This window comes from Medicago sativa, chromosome 5, assembly GCF_051527215.1.
Source record: "Medicago sativa cultivar Bolivia chromosome 5, Bolivia_mono, whole genome shotgun sequence".
Taxonomy (NCBI): Eukaryota; Viridiplantae; Streptophyta; class Magnoliopsida; order Fabales; family Fabaceae; genus Medicago; species Medicago sativa.
The window spans coordinates 17,510,465-17,534,790 of NC_140753.1; the positions used below are offsets into that span (position 1 = coordinate 17,510,465).

At 35.1% G+C, this 24,326-nt stretch overlaps 2 protein-coding genes across 2 annotated transcripts; both read right to left on the reverse strand.

Annotated features, from left to right (window-relative positions):
- Positions 1 to 3,347: 3,347 nt before the first annotated feature.
- On the reverse strand, positions 3,348 to 14,785 carry LOC146920649 (uncharacterized). Its single transcript, XM_085714092.1, has 10 exons — positions 14,717 to 14,785; positions 14,329 to 14,615; positions 10,671 to 10,883; positions 9,551 to 10,471; positions 8,852 to 9,094; positions 8,569 to 8,760; positions 8,225 to 8,284; positions 7,836 to 7,910; positions 4,610 to 5,043; positions 3,348 to 4,136 (listed from the first exon to the last, which is right to left on the reverse strand). The coding sequence occupies exons 2-10, from the start codon at positions 14,603 to 14,605 to the stop codon at positions 3,528 to 3,530; spliced, it is 3,024 nt and encodes a 1,007-aa protein (XP_085570218.1). The 5' UTR covers positions 14,606 to 14,615; positions 14,717 to 14,785; the 3' UTR covers positions 3,348 to 3,527.
- A 7,207-nt stretch (positions 14,786 to 21,992) lies between these two features.
- LOC146920650 (uncharacterized) lies at positions 21,993 to 23,015 on the reverse strand. Its single transcript, XM_085711180.1, has one exon. It carries the CDS (start codon positions 23,013 to 23,015, stop codon positions 21,993 to 21,995), a length of 1,023 nt encoding a protein of 340 aa, XP_085567306.1.
- Positions 23,016 to 24,326: the final 1,311 nt, after the last annotated feature.

Below are 24,326 nucleotides of genomic sequence, written 5' to 3' on the forward strand. Positions count from 1 at the left end.
TAGATGAGCTCTATGGCACACGCTGGTTCTCCAAACTGGATCTCCGTTCTGGATATCACCAAATTCGAATGAATGAGTCAGATATACACAAAACAACATTTCGCACCCATCAAGGCCACTACGAGTTCTTAGTCATGCCTTTTGGACTAAGCACTGCACCATCCACATTTCAAACATCGATGAACAGGCTGTTTCAACCGTATCTTCGACAATTTGTCATAGTATTTTTTGATGACATCTTAGTCTACAGCCGTACCTTACCAGACCATCTTCATCATTTGGAATTGGTTTTTGAAAGCTTGCTCCAACAACAGTTTTTCCTTAAGATGTCGAAGTGTAGTTTTGCTCAAACTTCCATCTCGTATCTGGGTCATATTGTGTCAGATCAGGGAGTGGGTCCAGACCCCGAGAAGATACAGGCCATGGTGGATTGGCCGACACCTACCAATGTCAAGCAACTTCGAGGTTTCCTTGGCCTCACTGGGTTCTATAGAAAATTTGTGGAACACTATGCAACCATTGCAGCGCCTCTGACAGAATTATTGCGTAAGGATGCTTTCAATTGGACACCTCAAGCTCAAATTGCTTTTGAAAAATTGAAGAAAGCCATGACGGAAGCTCCAGTTTTGGGTTTGCCCAATTTTGAAGAACAATTCGTGGTAGAGACAGATGCATCAGGTCAAGGAATGGGCGCTGTTTTGTGTCAAGGGGGGCATCCCATCTGTTACTACAGCAGAAAATTCTGTCCCAAATTGTTGACAGCTTCTACTTATGTTAGAGAATTATGTGCCATAACATCAGCTGTCAAGAAATGGCGTACTTACCTTCTCGGCCGCAAGTTTTTGATCTACAACGATCAAAGGAGTTTGAGGGAATTAATGACACAAATCATTCAAACTCCAGAGCAGCAATTCTATCTTGCCAAGTTATTAGGCTACTCCTACGAAATAGCCTACAAACCAGGAGCTCAGAACCGCGTGGCAGACGCACTTTCTCGTATACACACTCCTCCAGCTCAGTGTTTGATAGTTACAATACCTCACTGGGACTTCTTAACTCAGCTCTGTGACTCATTCAAACAAGATGCAGAATTGCAAGCTTTAATTCAAGGAATTTCTCAAGACCCATCAGCTCACCGTCACTTTGAAATCATAAATGATTTGGTTTTCTTTAAGGGTAAACTATATATTCCTTCCTCTTCTCCTTTCAAACAAACATTATTGGAGGAATTTCATGCTTCTCAAATCGGGGGTCATAGTGGCATACACAAGACATTGGGTCGGCTCAAAGAAAACGTATACTGGCATGGCATGAAAGCAGACGTTACAACCTTTATCAACAATTGCCAAACCTGCCAAATCACGAAGCATTCTACACATGCTCCTTATGGTCTTCTTCAGCCGTTACCAATTCCACAAGGTGTGTGGGAAGATGTCTCCTTGGATTTCATAACAGGGCTGCCTTCGTTCCAAAACAACACGGTCATTTTGGTGGTGGTAGACCGTTTCTCCAAATCTGCTCATTTTGGTACACTTCCAACGCACTTTACTGCTGTTAAAGTTGCTGATTTGTTTGCTAAGATGGTGTGTAAATTACATGGCATGCCTAAGAGTATTGTTTCGGATAGAGATCCTATCTTCCTTAGCAAATTCTGGCGTGAATTGTTTCGCTTAAATGGTACCAAACTCAGAATGTCCACCGCTTATCATCCTCAAAGTGATGGCCAAACTGAGATTGTCAACAAGGCTTTACAACAGTACCTTCGCTGCTTTGTTCATTCCAAACCAAAGGACTGGGGTCATTACATTCACTGGGCAGAATGGCATTACAATTCGTCTGTCCACACAGCCACTGGTATCACCCCCTTCCAGGCGGTATATGGCAAACCCCCTCCTTCATTACCAATGTATGTTGCTGGAACGAGTCACATAGAGGCTGTTGATTCGGAGCTCACCAATCGTAACGTCATCTTAGACAAATTGAAGAAGAAGCTCCTCAAAGCTCAGCAAACCATGAAGTTGTATGCTGACAAGCGTCGTATTCCACACACATTTAAGAAGGGTGATTCTGTGTTCGTGAAATTACGACCTTACAGACAGAGTTCCGTAGCAGGGCATCGTGTCCATAAGTTGTCTCAGCGTTATTATGGCCCTTTCAAGATAATCAAGGCAATCAACAAAGTTGCGTTTGAATTGCAACTGCCACCTACCAGCAAGATTCATCCAGTGTTCCATGTTTCAAAACTCAAACACTGTTCAGGAGACCTTACTCCTCCCTTAGAACTGCCTCTGGATGACAAGGACAATCAACCCATTATTCAACCCATTGCTATTCTCAACTGGCAACAGGGGGAAGACACATCGCAGACCAAAGTCTTAGTTCAATGGAGCGGCACTTTCCCAGAAGATGCAACTTGGGAATTGTTGGAGGAGCTGCAGCTATCTTACCCCCAAGTGAACCTTGAGGACAAGGTCCTTCGCGATGGGGGGAGGGATGTAATGAACCATGAGGAAGAAGAGGAAGCTGACCAGTATGAGCCCACTTGGAACAATGGGCCTCGCCTAAGATCTAAGAGGAACCGGGTTAGGCCCAAGTGGATGAATGACTATGTCAAACCATAAGAGTATTAGGGTAGCAGCTTGCCTAGTCAATAAGAGCCATTTAGAATATGCTTTATGCTTTGTAGTCCTTGTTTGGACAGTTGTAGGAAAAGGCCGTTGGAGGCAGTACATTCCACAGCTGTCATAGTATTATGTTATATGTAATGAAGGGACACTGAAATAAAGGCATTGCTAAAAATTCAGAAAACACTAGAGTCTGCTCCACTCACGGAGTAAAATCCTTTCTTGTTCATTTTAACTCTTTTTACATTCTGCATCCTTACACTTTGTTAATGGGCTCAATAGTTAATCGATTAGCACTGTTGTTCATAATCAATTTAAGTATTCTTTCTCAATAATTGATACTGATTTGTGTTTCATCCCAGCAATCAATCAATTAACACACATTTTTCCTAGATTAGCTGAATTTAAAATATATTTCCAATTTATTCCAATATATTTTTTCTCTTGGTTTTCAATGACGTTTTGTAATGTACACCTTGAATCAAGAATGAGAGAGCCAGAAGTTTTGAGATTGAGAATCTTTGTAGGTCATGATCAAAATCCAATTTGTTTAAGAGAAAATCTTAAATCACTAGATTTGGTACAATGTGGTGGACTGCTATTTTAAGTTGTAAAAAGTGAGGAAACTTTTATCCGAAAAGGACTAATATCGAAAGTGACTTTTCTTATTACTTGCTGAAAGGGCTACCACACTCCCTATGTCAGTTTGTCATTTGGGTGTCAAACCAACATAGTATGTAATATTTTTGACAATGAGAAGTACAAGATTATTCTTTCTTTAATGAAAAATTACAAATTCATGAAACAATAGAAGGAAAAACTGTACAATTTTCTGCAATTGCTAGAATCTCTATCGTTCTCATGAGTAAGTATGAATTTTTTAAAGCATACATATTCCTATGCTTATTTTTTTATAGAACGAATGGGATTTTTCCATGTAGAGAGGAGTATTTCATACATGAATCTCACTTGTGATACTACAAGAACGATAATCGGAATACTCCCAAGTGACATGGTTGGTCCTACAATGAACCATTTATAAGTTCGATATCCCTTTAAGATCATTATAATGGCAGCACAAAAAACAACTATCATGGAGCAAACAGAGAGGAAAAGGAACCAAAGAGCGAAAAATAACTTCCAAGGCAAACTCTTGAGGAAGTCTTTCTCAGCATAACGCGATGTGAGGATCCCGATGAAAATCAACACTGAAGTGGCAGATGTGAAGAGAGATGCTGCATCTGCTATGAGAAATATAGTGAATGCGTTATCATGCAAGAAGATAGGCAAACCCGTGTCTTGATTGTTTCCTCCCGGGACTGTAAATGCTGCAGCAAACATGATGGTAGTGATGAGAGTACCTACAATTGTGAAAGATGTTGCTGTCTCTTTTGCCCATTTCTCTCCAGCTTTCACTAACTCATCATGATTTTCGGTGAATATTTCATAAGGTTTCTTACCATCGCTATTTTTGGCTTCCTTAAACTTAGGATGAACAATTTTCTCCACTGCCTGCGATTTTTTAAGCAATTAACTTACAATAAAGAAGCCATAGATGACATATATGTACTGTTAAAAAAGTGCATATTTTGATTGACTAAATCACGTGTCGTTATAATGTTGACAAAAACTACACTTCAGATCTTCAATAAAGTCAGAGAGCCCGATACATGACTCTTAATACAATTGGAGCTTCAACAACATTAAATCTTCTACCTAGAACATTTGGAGTGCTGAATATATGTGGTCAACAACATGTATTAGAATATGCTCAAAGATTATTATCTTAAATTAGTGGAAAGTCGAATTCTAATGTGAGCATCAACCGATTTTTATTGCGCTTGCTTGTATATTGTCTCTTTATAGTGCAAATGTTTCCTTTTCTAAAATTAAATATTGTTTAGATTATTCCTAATGCAATGAATTCTAGCATTGAATGTGATAAAAATATCTTAAATTATATATATTGAGATAAGAGAGCTAACCTTAAACCATTGAATTTCTCTTTGCATTTGCAGAGCAGCACCTGATCTGCTAGTACGATCAGATGAAGGGCCTAAATGTGCTGCCAGGTGCAATATATTATTCCCAAACGTGTCTATTCGATATCTTCTAAATATCTCCTTCCGTCCCTCAAGACCATGCATGAGTTGAAACACGTTTTGTTTACGATACATAATTGCATAAGAAAATATGCCTCTATAGCAGCTATCCACTGCTAAAAGCAAATCAGGATTAGCATGCGTCATTGCATTTATGTACTCGATTATTCCATGTTGGGCTCCATGCAACATGCCTACATATGCCGATGCCTCTTTTAGCTGTGAACTGTTAAATTCTACAATAGCCTGGGAGAAGTAACCTAATACTCCTATCACTTCATAATGAGTATATTTCTTGTCATATATTTTTCTGATTCCTGACACAAATTCAAGTGACTTAGAGTAAGTGTTTGACAATTGTTGCTTAAAACCAATTGGAAATAACCATATAAGTTGTACAAAATTAATACTAATAGGGTCATGCATGTTAATGATTCTACAAATATCAAGTTTTTATTTTGGTCTCAGCGTCATTCGTTAGCAAAACCCTAAGCATAATTATTAATTTTGGTCTCAGCGTCATTCGTTAGCAAAACCCTAAGCATAATTATTAATATGATACAACAATATTTTACATTTGGTTGAACTTAAATGATTTTTTTTTGAATCAGCAAAAATTTATTAAAAATCCGATCGCTGCACAAGACGAACAGAGACTGGTAAAATACAATTAAAAGGCGCGTATATAGGCGGAACACCTGAAACAAAACACCAAAAAAGACACCCCTGCGATCAACAACCCATAAGGACAACACCCACCAAAATAAATATCCCCACCTAAAATTGACTCCTATACCATCGACCACCGGAAAACGGCATCCATAACACCCATCGTCACTACTCACCTAAAAGAACACCCTTGTAAAAGAAGGCCCAATCTTCATCACTCAAACTGAGCCATATCCACCTTTTCTAAAGATCAATTAGCCTCCACCACCGCACAACCTCCGGTCCACCGAAAGAACACCTTAAAAAGCCCAAAACCAAACTTGAACCAAAGAACTGACTCCCAATCTTGAATCAAAAGCGATCGGCCCACCCGACTTCAAGACCAAATCAGAAGGCCGGCCTCCTCACCCCCAATCCACCAGAGAAACACCGAAGCCAGTCTAAACAAGATTGCAGAAAGACACCAGCTCCCGACCTCGAAGCAAAATAACTGGCCCACCAGCATCTAGCACACAAAAAGTAAGACAATCGGCATGATTTGCGGTTGTGCAAAACGTCAATTAACTCAAAAAAATAAAGCTGCTCAGCTCGAAGGACACCCATCTTCAAAGCACCCTAAACACAAACAAGAGAAAGCGGCAACAAATATGGACCCGTAACAAAGAAGGCCGCCACAAGGAATCACCCACAACAACCACGACAAAAACAACCACCTCCTAACCACCCCCTGAAAAATAGTTCTCGTCCGCAAAACGTTTGGAAACCTCCTAACCAGTCCCCACGTACACCGACACAAACCGTTACACCCTCACGGCCACACATCATCGCCGCTACCACAACCACCTCAAAACGATCCACCACCACCCCTCAACAACACCATCACCACCACCAAAACTATCCCGCCAAACCGCCTCATCAAGAAACAGATGGCCACACAAACACAGATCTAGAGGAAGACAAAAACCAACAACAAAACACTGGCAGCGACGCCGGTTTGAAGTGGAAACACAACCCAGATAATATAAACGCGGCCGTCGGTGACAAGGAAAAAGCACCACCACCATCACACATCACCACCACCACATCACCGCGCACCACCACCACTATGCGTTACCACCACCACCAACTCACCACCACACCACTCCTTCCATCCGTCGAGCACAAATAAACACCCAAAAACATCACCACCACTTTTTTTAGCCACCACAAAACATCTTATGCATCATACAAGACTCCGAACCAAAAGAACCACCTCATGTTACTTTAAAAATTGACCGTGACACTATAGCATGCCTGACCCTATGTTGCAACAATGTTCCAATAACTTCCTATACTGCAACCGAATCCCTCTTCCCACCCACGGAGCAAACCCATCATACCATGCTTTGTAATTTCCATCCATAACCTTGAATAAATTGAATCAGATCTGATTGCTCAAACCCTCCAAAATTATTCACGTTGTTCACATACTTGACCCAGATCTACTCTGAAAAACATCGTTCCACGGCGGCAAACATCGACGATGAGAAGGAATCGATCAAAAGGAAACCCAAAAATCAAGATACAGTAAACAACAACAACCGCGAATAGATCTACAAGGACCCAGTTACGATGACGAGGACCGAAACCGTCGTCGGACTAAGATAGGATGCGCCTAGAACCTGATATTCCGATGAACCACCGCCGAAAGGACAGGGATGAGAGGCGGTGCGGATGGTTTATCCACCCTCGCACCACCAACCACCACCATCTACATCTTGTACAACGAGATTTGGATCAAAAGGGACGGTGGTGTGGTTGGGATCTAAAGAGAAGATAGAGAAATTATTTTTTTAGATAGAGAATTTCTTTTTCTTTTTTTTTTATCTTACAATGTTGAACTTAAATGATTAATCAAGTTCGGGTAAAGTGAAAACAATTAGGAATACTCGAGTTCTATCTGAAATAACCTTGATTATAGATATACGTTATTTTTTTATTAACTTGATATTTAATATCATAAACAATGTTTAGAATGTAATTTAAAGCTTAAACAAACATATTCTAAATTTCATGTCCCCATGTAGGTTAAGGGAATAATGAAGGGGATGAGTGGAACTATTAAAAATGTAAATTTCTTTTATATTTAGTATGTATCTTTTATATTTGGTAACATGATAGTCTAATAACGACTTTGGTAGTCAAAACAACAAAGAATTGGATTTTTTTTTTTTTTTTTTTGAAAGAGGTAGTAAAAAATTCTGTTGTATGTAAAATATATATTTTTTATATATTTTGTGAACTAAATGTAAAATATTGTTATATCATATTATGTACACACACAGGTTAATATAATTCATCTGAAACAGAGCAATAAGCAAGACAAATATAAAAGAGACATACTCAATATAAAAGATATTTAAATATTCTAAAAGGAACTTCTGCATTTGATTTTACGTACCAAAGATATTAAGGCATTTGAAACTTTGAACGAACAAGTATGCAGCTTCACGGAATACTATACGAAGTAGTAGACCTGAACAAATCCACAAATCAGAAAATGTTGCTGGTGTATTATACATGCAAATACTCCAAGTACATATATTAAGAAATCAAGTATAGAAATAGTGTATCAAAACTTGTAGGATCAAATTTTTTAAAATGTTTTTTTAATATAAATTTTCGGACTTAAATGCATCTTTGATCCAATATTGAATCTAAAACACGGTTTATGTCTTTAAATTTATAAATTTGGGTTTTTGATCCTTATTTTAACCCGTTGCAATTTTGGTCTGCATCCATATTTTTATTTTTAGCAAGTATCTAATAAACCTAACAAACACGACGTACCCAAATGCTTCAGAGGCCAAAAGAGAAATATCCAAACCAGTAGTGCGGAGAAGAGCCAACCTAAAGAAAATGTTTGAGCCATTTATGATATATGTATTCACGTATGAAAGTAACAAGTAGAAGTACTTTTCTTTGTCGACTAATGAACTAAAATAATTAATTATTTATATGAGAAAACTTATATGCAGTGTGATAGGTGCTGTTTTTGTTGTTTCTCTAAAAAAATAGTTTTTTAGTTTTGATTATAAAAAGGCGTAAAAAAACCCGGGTTTTAAATATAAATAAAGAACATCGTATAAATTTTGTCCAATATATGACAGTAAGAGAGAAAGAACATAACATACCGTAAAGCATTACAAGGTAAAGAAAATCCAAAACCTTTGTGCCGATGCCACACGACCGGTCTACGTCTATGGAAGAAGTCTTGAGTGGTCTTTCATCATCAACAGCAGGTGTGTCACGTGTTACCTGTTGGACGAATTTTGCAATTTCTGGCATCCCATAGTTGTCTCCAAAATCCTTTTCTACGCGCAAGACTGCAGAATACGGATCCTTATTATTCTTCACACGAAACTCGTGCTCTCCTTTTTTTTTTATAATGATATTGAGAAAAGGGCGAAAACTTACTATCATAAATGAATTGTTCTCTACGACTGAATCGGGTGCCACTTGGGAAAGCTGAAGGCATTTTAGCCAATGCAACTAGGGCTGAGAATTTATCAGGTAAGGGTTGATGGAGCGGATCCGGTTCTAAGATTTTGATAGGTAATGATAATGATTCCCTTAGCAACTTAGGGACGGAGAACTCGTATATTGATAGTGATTCCTTGGGTAGATCATTGAAACGTCTGAGTAATCTCAAAGCCACATCTGATAAATAAAATAAAACCACATAGAAAAGAAAGAAAAAAAATGTTAGCAAGTATCTTGAAACATTTGTATTATATTAGAAAGTGTCACGACCCATAATGAGAAAATCTACCTTCTGAGGAGTTCATACAATACATGAGAATGGTATTTATTTTTTTTGGTTTCCTATAGATCTCATCTAGCAGAAGTAATCTTATTTGAGCCTTGCCCAACACTAAATATGAATTACCTTGACCTCTAGACTCAACTAATGAAAATGGTATAATGGCGAGAATACATTTTAAAAAGTAATTATTATTTTTAATTGTATTTACGATACAGGTACTTTTTTCATACAAACTACTATAAAAAAATTTAAAGTTTCCCAAAATGTTAAAAATATTTGACTTTTTTTTTTAAAAATCAATATTTTTCACTTTACACAAAAATATGCATAGCAACTTTAAATTTTCTTACCAAATATTTCGGCAGTGATACATAGTGAAAGAAGCAAAACTCGATTTTGTGAATTGGTTCCGTCAAACACATTGGAGGGAGTTTTGGAGTAGAGATACGTAGTCAATTCTTTGTATCCATTAGCAGCAGCCAGAAGAACAGGTACTACATTTTCTTTGTTCTGCATTTGAAGTAGTTTTTCACGTATCTCCACCTTCTTGGTCTCTATTATGGTGTTGTTTGCTAGATTTTCTGTTTCTACAATGCTACATTTTTCTTGTTCTACCGGTTCATGATTCTTCTTTTCTGTCTCTACCGTGCTCTTTCTTATATTTGGTGCTGGTACCCGTTCACGAATCCTCTTTATTCTCTTTACAGTACGGCTGTTTCCTAAATCTTCACGGAATCCCTTTTTTGTCTTTACCGAGCTCTTTGCTAGTTGTTCACGGGTTGTGGGAATGGTACTCTTTGCTAAATGTTCAAGAAACCTAAGAAACCTCGTTGTTGTCTTAACCATGTTCTCTGCTTCTAGTTCAAGAAACCTAAGAAACCTCGTCGTTGTCTTAACCATGTTCTCTGCTACTAGTTCACGAAACCTCTTTGTTGTCATTACCATGCATTCTGATTCCTCATCACGAGGTCCGATTTTTCTCTCTACCATGCACTTTGCTATATTGGTGTTTCCAGTATAACGAGCAACAAGAGCAAGAGCTGTGTCACCTTGATTGTCTTGCATATTTACTAACTTGTCTTTCCCTTCTTTCACCAACTTTTCCACATTTTTCAAATTTCCAGCGATTACTGCTACGTGAAGAAGAGTCCTACCAGAAGCGGATTGTATATATATGTCTGAATCTGTATCGATGTTTCCAATGTAATCACCTCTCTCGACCCTCCTGAATAGTTCCTTATGTTGTTGGCCAAGGCTATCGTCCAATACAGCTGTCATTTACATTCAAGAGTTAAATATTCCTGTCATATTCTTTTTTACATTTTAGGTTTAAATGCACTTTTAACCCCCTAACTTTACATATTTTTTATTTTCGATGTATACAAATAACATCTGAGTAATTTATTATATAAAATTTCTTTTGCTAAAAATACATTTGATTCAAATTTAAAATAATGATTAAATATGTACCTTGTTCGGCATCTGCGCTGGCTTTTAACTCGTCACCATACGATGTCATCAAATAATTCCAGGCATCTTTGGCTGTTTTGAAATGACTAATCTCATCAACAATCTCTCGTCCACATGAGAGTTGAATGATATGCAAAGCTTTTTTCTCCTTTGTTGCCCATGATGATGGAGTTTCAACTTCTGAAACACACCGGACCACATCACCCCACATACCTGCCCCCAGCATATCAATTTACACTTAACCACAAGTATTTAGAAGGGAAAATAAACATATATATATATTTAGGAGAAATACGTAGTTGGACAGAATCCATTCATACAAATGAAATGAATTAAATTAAATTAAAATAATATAGTTCCATTAATTAATTTTTTTCTTCATATTAGTGTATATGCTTAAACAAATTTCAATTGAGGTTGTGCCCGTGCAAGTGTTGTTCTGCATTTGGAGTTGGTCTGCTCTTTTATCTGGAGTTAGAAATAAACAAAAAGCCAATTTGGGTAATGATACAACAAATCATAAATATAATTGGTTATTCTTTTAAATATACTCCTTCCATCTCATAAAAAGTGACCTTTTTGTGAAAAAATATTGTCCCAAAATAATTGATCAATTTCATTTTTCAATGCAATATTAATTACATTTTTTCAATTATAACTCTAATTAATATTATTTCATCACTCCCAATTCAATATACTCCATTTTGCATTTATGATAATGGAGAATGCACTGATACTTGACAAGAGCACTTAAAACCATGAGAAGACCGTCTTAAAAATCGTGGTTGGGCCTAACAAAACCGAAGACTGTCTTAGAAATCGTGGTTGGGCCTAACAAAACCCCCACAAAACCGGTTGGTGTGGTGAGGATTACCCCCACTTATAAACACATTGTCAGGTCATATCCTATCTGATGTGAGACTCTTAACACACCCTCTCACGCCTAGGACTGGACATTTGGAGCGTGGACATAAATGGAGGGTGACCTGATAACGGAAACTTGATAGCAGATGGCCCAACGGATCATGGAGGAGACTCTGATACCATCTGAGAAATTGTGGTTGGGCCTAACACAACCCCATAAAACTGGCTTATGAGGCGAGGATTGTCTCTACTTATAAACATATTGGCAGACCATCTCCTATCCAATGTGGGACTCTTAACAGACCGTCTCAAGGAAATCATGATTAGAATGAAACATTGGAAGGTTTTGGAAATCAGTGTTAAATGAGGTTAGTGGTGACAAATTATAAAATAATATAAAAAATTACATAAACTTTTTTGATAAAGTTCATGTGAGTTTAGCTCAATTGGTAGAGACGGTGGGTAAGCCAGAGTTCGAACATGAAAACACTCCATTTATTTACCTAAAGGTGAATTAATAACCTATAGCTCTTTAAAAGAAATGCTTAACAAGATAATGAGTAAAAGATGGGAATGGATCCTCTCCAGTGACAGGAGGGTTCATTTAAATCTCAGCCTTTAAACAAATATAAATACTTGAAAATCTAAATGTCAAAAACTTGATATTATGAGAGATAATAATTAAATTTAATGGTGTGGATTCCCACACTGTAGAAAACAGGAGAAAACACACACGGAAGGAAATCCCCTCCCGTAAAAGATGGGTGACTTGACTCAATAAATAAGAGTAAGAGAATGTCTATAAAATGCGCATCTATAGCATTTCTCTTAACCATTTAAAATACAACATTAACAAACAAAAAAGTACTAATTACATACTCTCTGTCTTAAATTATATGATGTTTTGGACATTTCACACGTATTAAAAAATGTAATTAATTTTACATGGGAAAGATATATTATGAATTATTTTACAAAATTGTCGTATATAAAAAAATATGAGAAAGTTAAATAAAAGAACTGAAAGAAAGAGTCAAAAATAGTTGAAGTTATTATAGAAAAAATAACATTAATGTTTTATTGATATTGTAAAACAATTTTTTTCAAAACGGCTTATAATTTAAGACGGAGTATTAATTATAAAAGTTACCCCCATTTCCTAGTTTCTAGTCCTTTATGGCACAAATTACTAATTAATTAGCTACCAATTATTTATTACTCCCTAATTATAAGTTCCCTTTGAAAAAAAATCTAGTCCTTGAATATAAACCCATATACCAATTACTAAATGCATTTATTATTTTTATCTAAACATACTCATAGTTAATACTACTAACTTGCATAGAAATATGAAAAATCAAATTAAATACACATACCAACAAACAACAATTTCATAAAATTCACACATAAACTAGACACGCATTAACTACATAATCAAGTGGAATATGGAAGTACTTATGGCAGAACGGGTCAATCTAGTCTTTCACAATAACGTGATAGGTGGAACTGCCATTAAACGACTTATTAGCAGATTAATAGACAGTCAAAGGTGCTTCTAGTAAGAGACAAAGGAAGTATTACCGCCGTTGATCAGCTTTTTTTGTTCGACTTTTTCTAGGGGTTGCTTGACTTTCTTTTCTTTTATTTTTATTATTCCTTTATTATTACTCACTCCGGTCCTTTTTATAAGAAGAGAAACCAAAAATCATCAAAATCAAGACAATCATTAGCTGTTGGAATTTTTGAATATTTTTACAAATATACCCTCATAAAAAATTGTGAAGTATTAAATATACCCACTAATATTGAAAAAACCAACATTAAATGAGGGTTAGAAAAGTCTTTTAAATAATAAATGTACCTTAAAAGTTGTGACTTTTTCTTATAAATAGGACCAAGATTTTTTTTTGAAAATTTTCTTATAAATAAGACCGGAGGGAGTATTATTATTATAATTATTATTATCATCATCACCATCATCATTATCATTATCATTATTATTATTATTATTTAATATTTAATTTCAGTTTTTCTAAATACTCCATCCGGTCCTATTTATAAGAAACATTTGACTTTTTTGGTTCATTGTATAAATGATGTATTTGGTTTATATCCTAAACAAGATACATCAATTACTCAATGAATCTAAAAAATCAACTTTTTCTTATAAATAGGACCGGAGGGAGTATTACTTAAACTTTGTTTCAACTAAACTTCGGAACCGGGATGGAACCAAAGACTCTGCAGTTGAGTACAATTGACTTATTATTATTACTCCGGTCCTTATTATAAGAAACAATTGACTTTTTAGTTTCATTATATAATTGATGTATTTAGTCTATATTTATAATGATACATTAATTATTCATGAATCAAAAAAGTAATTTGTTTCTTATAATAAAGACCGGAAGAAATATAATATTGAGAGAGATCTGTTTAGCAATTCTTTACCACTAAGCTATATGACTCAATTTGTTTGTTGCACGCAACTATTGAGAGAGATGTGTTTAGCAATTATTTCAGAACATAGAGGACAATAGTAAAGTATCTTTGTAATTTTGAGTACACTACAATTTTTTTTGGATATATATTATTATAATTATTAATTAAATTTCAAACGTTTAAACTCCTAAACCACAAACCTGCAAAGCCATTGACTCTTCTTTTTTACTTATACATTTGAATTTCAATAGATTATATATATAAAAGAAACTATGAATATATATATATATATATATATATATATATATATATATATATATATATATATATATATATATATATAGATTGGCACCTTGCTCAAGATCTGGGATGGTTTTTGACTCGGTCTTGTTTTGATTAGTGAAGTGATTCCAGCTGGATAGTTGAAAAACATGCAAAGCTTTTCCATTGTTCATCTTTTTGGAAGCTGCCTGGTCAGTATGATTAGCATCAACATTCTTGATGACAACGTCCCATAGACCTTGCCCCTGCAGATAATTTTGCATAACAATTTTCCATCTTTCGTAGTTGTCTTTGGTAAGTGCTTGATGAACTATTCCATCGGAGGCAACACCTGTTGATTTCATCATACTTCCAAATCTGAAAAAAAACACCAAACAATTCAAATATTAAAACTGATCAGTTCTGTAATTAGTTCAAAATAGAGTAAGATTCATGGATAAATAATATTCACTATATACCTGACTGAAAAAGTTTGGTTATTAAAGAATTTAGTAATACTCTATTTATAAAGAAGATGGAGGTACAGACTGTAAGTTTATACTATCTTTTAAATTCATTTTCTTAAATATCATTTTCTAGTATGAAAGCTCCACAACATGAACTTCAAGTTGAAGGACTTACGTTATCATTCTTATGTCATCATTTTTCTTTTTTATAAACAAAAATGCTGTTTGCTAGGAAGAAGTATTCAACGAAATGCAAGAATTGCTCTGACTTTTAATTTATAAATACATTTATATCCACCATACATTTTTATATTACCATTGTATGGTTACTGTTTCACTACTTCGTCAAATTTCTTGTGGAAAGTGTTCACACCAAATATCATAACTCTTTTAATTTATATATCTCATTCTTATGTCATCATTTTTCTTTTTTATAAACAAAAATGCTGTTTGCTAGGAAGAAGTATTCAACGAAATGCAAGAATTGCTCTGACTTTTAATTTATAAATACATTTATATCCACCATACATTTTTATATTACCATTGTATGGTTACTGTTTCACTACTTCGTCAAATTTCTTGTGGAAAGTGTTCACACCAAATATCATAACTCTTTTAATTTATATATCTTTTCTCCCCGCACCAAATTATTTTTAGTTATGTCGTTTTAAGATTATTTACACATATATTCATCAGATTAGCATCAAACTTCTAAGCCTCTTAATCGTGTCTCCCTCACCGGAGCATTTTTATAGCCCAGTTAATTAGGTTAAATTTTTTATGGGCACGAGGCTTCGTGGCCCCCTCTCATTTTTTTTTTTATTTTGGAAATTTTATAATTTCATCAAAATATATTTGATAAAATTATTTTCTGGAAAAAATATTTGTTTTAAAGCAAATAATTGTTGTGAACAAGATAGTTAGGAAATGCAAATCTATTGCAAAAGTAAGACTTTCCTAATACAAGCAAATCTATTGCAGAATAGAATTTCCTAATAAAACTACACAAAGAGTTCCGCCAAATAAAACCATTAATTACTACAAAAAGTATTACAATACCTATAGACATGAGAAACCTTGAAAAGAAACCCTCTAACGATGGCAATGTAATTAGTCCATGTACTTTGAAGCCAAGGCACAATTATTGGATTGGTGAAAGCTTGAACCACCACCAACAAAGAATCATATTGAAGACAGAAGTTAAACTAACCCCTAGAAAGGGCAACCTCAATAGATAACATTGGTGCAATCAATTCAATATTCAAAGAATTTGAAGCGCCAATTTAAGAAGTAAATCTAGCAACAAAAGTTTCTTTAGAAACCCTGAAGATTCTTGCACGAGAAGAAAGACTAGGAGAACCTCTGGCTGCACCATCAGTGTAGCACTTGATCTTAAAAGAGAAGGATATATCCAATTGATTCGAGTAATATTCTTAGGAAGTATTAGGAGCATGGCAAGTAGCCCTAGAAATTTTGTGCCTTTGGAAAGATTACTAGAAATCAACGAAACATTTTTTTATCATAGATAAGATGTTATAACAATTCAGCCTATCATTATCAAATTTTATTTTGTTCCTACAAAACCAAAAAATCAAGATAATGCTATAGTAATAGAAAATAGAATTAAATTTTTCAACTGGGAGCTCCATCTATTATTGAGAATAACTAGAATGTTGATAGAAGTGAGACCAAAGGCATCCCAAGCACAAAAGAAACTATAGTTCCAGAATTTAACAACAAATGGACACTTAAGGAATAAGTTATGTGCATTTTCAAATGCTTGATTGCACATACTGCAACATGACACCATAGTAAAACCCCTCCTTGCAAAGATTTTCATTCGTAAGTAACACATTGTGAATAAGTTTCCATATAACCAAATTTTTGGTACTAAGAGGAGTCACAAAAGACCAAATAGTTTTGCTATAACAGGTTTGTTGATAAGGATGTCCTTTATCAGTAAGCTTCCTTGAAATACAAGTCTTTAGAGGTTGAATGATCAAAAACAAATTGATCAGGAGCATGATTAACGGGAATGATCATGTTATTTATGTCATTGATTAAATTAGGATGAGTCTCAGAAATCCAATATGGAAAACACTAAGATTTATTGCGAAAGAAATATGTCACCTTAAATGACAAGCAGGACCTGACAATACCATGGATATTTAAATCTTTAGAAATTATGCTTGATTTCAATTTATTTGTCCAAAAAGAAATGTTTGTGCCATCTCATATTTTCCAAGTGTTGTTATTGTGGATCATCGCAAGAGTTCTCTTCATAACTGGCCAAATAAATTATCGAAATGTATGCTTCAAATGGTTTTTAGTTTCTAAAAACCCTAGATTTAAGAGCGCATCCCATTTCCGATTTGATTGGATCACATCTCAACAAAACTTCATATGCAACCAACTTCTTTGATCTTCGAAACGCTTCTTAAACATAAACCATTTTCATGTAAAGGAGTAAAAACTTTGTTTGAAGAAAGGTTAACCAATTTTCTAATTTCAATGTAACTTGTCCAGATTAAAGTTTTTTTTATCCATTGATCAATTTGTTTAAGAAGTATCTTAGGCCTAAGATATATTATGAAGCTTTAAATAAGCATGACATTTACGACAGATTGAACAAGTTGAGTTCTTTCCATTATTATGGGTAAATGACCTTTCCAAGATATCAATTTTGACTTAATTATAACAAATAATTGTTTAAGAAGTATCGTAGACCAAAGATAAATTATGAAGCTTTAAATAAGAATGACATTTACCACAGAATGAACAAAGTTGAGTTCTTTCCATTATTAGCTGTAAATGACCTTTCCAAGATATCAATTTTGACTTAATTATATCAATAAGAGCAATGCTATATCTCTAGAAAAATAACATCAAGAATTCTTCAAGAATAAAGAATAGCCAATCACAATGCACTATTTGCCACAATTCAAGGAGGTGTGGCTGAAAAATGGGAAGTGGACAAATAAATCATCCAATTAAAATTTGCCAACTGTGTCTTGAAAAATTCTTGAAGCTATTTTTCTTGAGAAGTAGCATTTTCCTATCAATAATTGGTTGCAACTTGCAAGAGTATAATCCTAGGTTTACCTTTAGAGCTATACTATTTGTCCCGACAAAAGACATCCCGAATTTATCACGAATTATTTCCAGCCTTTGGATCGTCCGCTGCACACAAATCATGGGTGCTGTAATATTAAAAAGTGGAGCAGGTGTATTAAGGAAATACCATCGTGATGCATGTCGTGATAAACTTTGTCGCTACATTTAGAGTTTCCCTTACCTTTAACGATTGGAACAACATTATAATTAAAGGGGGGATTACTTGTTGCAAAATCTAAGATATTGATTTCATTTAAAAAGTCCTTAAGATATTGATGAGAGTAGAAATCCTAGAATAAGAAATAACTCATACATAAATCTTACATTTAGCAGGACTAATGTGCTGAACAAATGCAATGCCATAATCTGAAAAAATATTCTGAACACTTTTTCTCACCGACTTCAAATTCCCTTTGCAAAAGAACCGTTATATCATCTGTAAAGCGAACATGCATGATTTGGTATTTTATAACCTCTAGGGCCTTTCATACACTATTGAGAAAGTGAAACTGTAACAGAAAACAGAGAGAAGGAAAGAAATATTGGAGAAAAATGATGAATATTATTGAATGATTGGGAATACAATGCTTACAGTTATTTATAGCTCAACTATGTGAGTACCATACTAAGCTAGCATGTACATCACATATGTGATTGTACCCTAAGCTCTAACTAACTCTATAGTTTGTTACAACTATGAAAACTAGCCTAGGGTTTACTTAGCTTGCGCTGCAAGTTACTAGTGTGTAGAGTGTTCATCTTCCTTATCTTTGATCATTTGTGTTTCTATACTTTCCATGTTATTCTTCAATATCCTCCCACAAGCTGGAGCATGATAGATATTGATCATGCCAAGCTTGGAAACAAAAGAGTGAAACTTTGGAGGTGGCAAAGGTTTGGTGAGGAAATCTGCAAGTTGTTCTTCAGTAGGTATAGGAAGCAACCTGAGTATTCCTTTTTGCACCTTTTCTCTGACAAGATGGCAGTCTATTTCCAAATGTTTAGTCCTCTCATGAAACACTGGATTGGAGGCTATATGAATTGCACTCTGACTGTCACAATATAACACAGGTTGTCTGACACAAGTGATTTGTAAATCCTTCAAGAGATAAAGAAGCCATTGTAATTCACATGTCCCAGTGGAAAGTGCTCTATACTCTGCTTCTGAAGATGACCTTGAAACAGTTGTCTGTTTCTTTGCACGCCATGAAATCAAGGATGAACCCAAGAAGAAACAGAAGCCTGTTGTTGATCTTCTAGAGTCAATACACCCAGCCCAGTCAGCATCAACATAACCAAGGATTTGTAGTTCAGATTATCTAGGAAAGAATAATCCAAGTCCAGGGTTTTGTTTTAAATATCTAATGACTCTACAAGCAGCTTTGTAGTGTAAAACAGTGGGAGCATGCAAAAACTGACTCAGTTGTTGGGTTGTTAGTGTGATGTCTGGTCTGGTAGTGTTAAGATAAAGGAGTCTTCCAATGAGTCTCCTGTAACAAGACACATCAGCAAAAGGTTTGCTATTGTCTTGGTGCAATTTGATTGAAGTGTCCAAAGGAGTGGTAGCAGGTTTAGAAGCTAGAAGACCAGAAGAATCCAACAGATCAAGACAGTATTTCCTTTGTGAAATAGATATTCCCTTTTTGGAATGAGCAACCTCTAAACCTAAGAAATACTTTAGAGTTCCCAAATCTTTGATCTTGAAATGAGTGTCAAGTATGTTTTTGATTCTAGTGAATTTTGTGATAGATGAACCAGCAAGAATGATGTCATCTACATAAACTAACAAAGCAGTAAAATCAGAACCCTGCTGAAAAGTGAAGAGGGAGTAGTCTGATGGTGACTGTGTGTAACCTTCTGCTATCAACAAAGAGGTCAGTTTCTCATACCACTTCCTACTTGCTTGCTTCAAACCATAGAGACTCTTATGTAACTTACAAACCTTATTTGGTGCACTAGAGACACCTTCAGGTATGGTCATGTAAACATGTTCTTGCAAATCTCCATGGAGAAATGCATTGTTTACATCTAATTGATGTAAATTCCAGTTCTTTATTGAAGCTATGGCAAGTAAAATTCTCACTGTGGTAAGTTTTGCTACTGGGGAGAAAGTATCAAAAAAATCAATACCTTCAACTTGATTGTACCCCTTGGCCACCAATCTGGCTTTGTATCTTTCTATACTGCCATCTGCTTTGTGTTTGATTTTGTAAACCCACTTGCTACCAATAAGCTTCACATTGTTGGGAAGATCAACAATGGACCAAGTTCCATTCTTAGCTAATGCATCTAGTTCAGATTCCATAGCTTTTAACCAACATTCAGACTGACAAGCTTCTTTGTAGGTTTTTGGCTCAGTACATTGTGTGACAGACATGGAAAAAGACTTATGTGATGGTGATAAATGTGCATAAGAGTGAAAGGATGCAATAAGGTAAAGAATACCTGAAGATTTTGATGATGGTGCAGAAGAAGTTGATGAATTACATACATAATCTTCCAGATAAGTATATGTTTTCCTAATTCTAGTATTTGTTGATGATGATGATGAAGGAGCATGTGTAAGGTCAGGAATGGATTGAGTATCATCATCTATGTTTAGTGGTGCTTGTGTAGGAGAAGTATGGAGAGAATTTAGGTCAGAAGAGGTAAGATTATCATGAATAGAGGGATTAAGATTTTGGTTTTGATTTGAAGATGTAGGAGAAGTATTAGGATAGTACTTCCATAGAGATGGTGATGAAACAGGTTGATAAGGGAAAATATTTTCATGATGTCTAATGTTTCTGGAAACAAAAATTTCCTTATTATGAATGTCAAGTAAAACAACTCCTTTCATGCCATGTTTATATCCCAAAAAAACACATTTTCTTGCTCTAGATGCAAGTTTGTTTCTGTTTGCTTGTAAAGTGGAAGAAAAAGCCAAAGAACCAAAAACTTTTAATTGATTTAGGTCAGGTGACTGTTTATGTAAAAGAAAATAGGGAGTGTTATTGTCAATTATAGGACTGGTCACTCTATTCATGATGAAAACAGCATGAATAGCAGCATAAGACCAAAAATGTTTTGGAAGATTTGATTGAAAAAGTAAAGCCCTCACTATGTTTAAAATGTGTTGATGCTTTCTCTCAACTCTAGCATTTTGCTGAAGAGTCTCCACACAACTTCTTTGATGTAAAATTCCTTTAGAGGAGTAAAATTTTGGGATGAGAAATTCAGGGCCATTATCACTTCTTATGATTTTAACTTGACAGGAAAACTGATTTTCAATGAGAGTAATAAAGTCAATAATATGTTGTCTAGTTTCAGCCTTTGTTTTCATCAAAGTTAACCAGGTATACCTACTAAAATCATCTACTGCAGTAAGAAAATATGAGTGACCATGTATAGATTTAACATAAATGGGACCCCAAATATCAAAGTGTATTAGCTCAAAAGGCTGTTTAGCTTTATTACAACTGGGAATAAAAGGGAGTTTTCTATGTTTAGCAAAATGGCATGCATCACAAGTAGCTTTGCTATCAACATTTACAAAAGGAAATTTGGAATGTAAAGCATTCATTCTAGAAAAGGAAAGGTGACCTAATCTGAAATGCCACAGGGGACTATCAGGCAAAGTAGTGAAAGGTTTGTCAATGGTACTTGAACTGCAAGCAACCTTATCTGGTAGAGTCAAGTAGTATAATTCATCCCTCCTTTCACCAGAACCAATCATCTTCTGAGTATTCTGTTCCTGAATAATACATGTGGAACCATAAAAAATAACAATGCAATTTAGTGAATCAGATATTTTTGACACAGACAACAAATTGAACTGAAATTCAGGAACATAAAGCACATGTTTAATTGAAAAATCTGAACTAAACCTAATGGTTCCAGCATGTTTAGCTATTGCATAGTGACCAGTAGGCAATTTTATATGCATGGGAGTGATTTCATTGTAAGAATGAAACCATTGAACATTTCCACAGATATGATCACTAGCTCCTGAATCAATGTTCTAGGAGTTCAGAGCAAAACTATGACAAGTTAAGGAAAATATGGAACTAGTACTGTGCTTACCATTTGGTGTATGACCAGATGGCATGGAAAAAACCTGATTTGCAGAAGCTTGTGCAGGCATTGAATCTTGTTTAGAAGATGAAACCTGAAGTAAACTCATTAACCTCTCATACTACTCAGCTGTAATAGATGTAGAAGCAACTCTCCCAGTCTCATCAGGAGTGGAACCTTCAGTCTCTGAGGATGCAGCATGATTAGCATAGGAAGAATTATTAAAATTTCTTTGAAGATGAGGAGGGTATCCATGCTTTTTGTAGCATGTTTCTATGGTGTGATTGCTTCTACCACAGAAAGTGCAAACCCTATTCTTGTTGAAAGTAGAACCTTGATTGGTATTCTTGTACATATTTCCTGAATTACCATGCTTAGGTTTACTAGAATTCACATCATTGATAGAGGGTAAAGAATCTTCAACAACTTGTACAAAATTACCCTGTCTTTCATGCTGCAACACCATGGAAAATATCCTATTCATTGGTGGAAGAGGATCCATGAGAAGGATCTGAGACTTAACCATGTTGAAATTTTCATCGAGACCAGTAAGAAAGCGCATAGCATACAACAAAATGTGATTTTTCCTAGCAGTGCGCATAGCCTCACAAGAACACTGAATTCTGCAACTACAACTAGGCATAGGCAAGTATATCTCTAGTTCTTCCCATAACACTTTCAGTTCAGAGTAAAATGTAGTAACTGATTTAGAATCTTGTTGTAAAGAATAGATTTCTTGCATGAGTTCATAAATTCGTACCAAATCACCTTGAGCAAAACTCTCCTTGAGATCATTCCACACATCCATGGCGTTTTCCATGAAAACAATAGATTGAGAAATTGAAGGATCTACTGAATTCAAGATCCATGAGTGAATCAACATGTTGCACCGATTCCATGCACGAAAGGAAGGATCAAACGAATCTGTAACTGGAGGAATGGTGCCATCAACAAACTCATACTTGATTTTTCCCCCAAGAGCTCTACGCATCGAACGAGCCCAAGAATGATAGTTTGAACCATTCAACAATGGTGTAACCGTTACAGAGGATGGACCATCACTAGGGTGAACAAAATACGGGCTGGTTTGATCAAGAGCAACCTCATATGAAGAACCTGCACCATTGTTTTTGCGAGGTGCCATGGAAACAGAAAAACAGGGGAGAAAAACGAAGAAGAAGATGGAAAAACGTAGCGGAAGAAGAAGCTCTCTTGAATCAAGAGGCTCTGATACCATATTGAGAAAGTGAAACTGTAACAGAAAACAGAGAGAAGGAAAGAAATATTGGAGAAAAATGATGAATATTATTGAATGATTGGGAATACAATGCTTACAGTTATTTATAGCTCAACTATGTGAGTACCATACTAAGCTAGCATGTACATCACATATGTGATTGTACCCTAAGCTCTAACTAACTCTATAGTTTGTTACAGCTATGAAAACTAGCCTAGGGTTTACTTAGCTTGCGCTGCAAGTTACTAGTGTGTAGAGTGTTCATCTTCCTTATCTTTGATCATTTGTGTTTCTATACTTTCCATGTTATTCTTCAATATACACTCTAATCTACCATTGGAAACCAAACAACAATCTACAATTTTGTAGGATGAAGAATTAATACAATGACAGAAAATATCATTGAAACCAATGGCTTAATGTACTTGAATAACAACGTCCCAATTCAAAGTATCTAAAGACATATTAAAGTCTATCTTTAGAGGTAAGTTACCACTGAACGATTTTTTGTTCACAAGATTGAAGCAGTCTAAAGTGATACAAATACATTCCACGATTTGTCCTCCATGAATAAAACCCCTTTGATTTTCTGAAATAATTTCGGTACAATGATTGCATGACTATTATAAAAGAATTACGTGATTAAATTGAATTGGAAGATAGCCTCATCAACTTTGGTAAAAATAATCAATATATTCGCTTTCAAATTAGGAAAAAATCCATCTATCAGTGAAGAAATGCTGGTAAGTACACAAGTGCACGATTTTATCGCAAAATAGAAAAATCGATTCCAAAGGGAATTGCGACAATTTCAAAGTACTTTCCTAAGGTGTTTAGTTAGAATGATTAAGATTTTGATTAAAAGTGATGACATTTGAACCTTGAAATCTATAACAAAAGGAATAATTGGAACTATGGAAAATTAATCATTGGATTACTTACAATAATACCAAGACAAAAAGAAAATTTTATTGAAATTCAAAGGAAAATTACAACAGTTTATCTAGAGCAGAAAGGTTAATTATCCAAACTGAAGATTTCATTTTTCACCTCGTCAAAGAGGGAGAATTATTACTGATAAGTCCAGAAATCTCACACAGAGAATTATCCGACTATTATTGAGTACTTGATCACCAGCAAAAATCCTAGTGATGCCTTGAGATATCTGCCTAATTGTTGTAATTATGTGAAAATAGGTGTTGTTCCTATCACCGTCTT

Bases quoted from the DNA above. Each gene is read 5' to 3' on its own strand.
- LOC146920649 (XM_085714092.1), bottom strand. From the start codon at position 14,605: ATGATGAAATCAACAGGTGTTGCCTCCGATGGAATAGTTCATCAAGCA. The intron at 10,884-14,328 runs GTGCCAATCTAT...TGCTGGGGGCAG, and splicing joins CATCCCAGATCTTGAGCAAG to GTATGTGGGGTGATGTGGTC. The intron at 8,761-8,851 runs GTAAGTTTTCGC...CGTATTCTGCAG, and splicing joins AGAACAATTCATTTATGATA to TCTTGCGCGTAGAAAAGGAT.
- LOC146920650 (XM_085711180.1), bottom strand. From the start codon at position 23,015: ATGGCACCTCGCAAAAACAATGGTGCAGGTTCTTCATATGAGGTTGCT.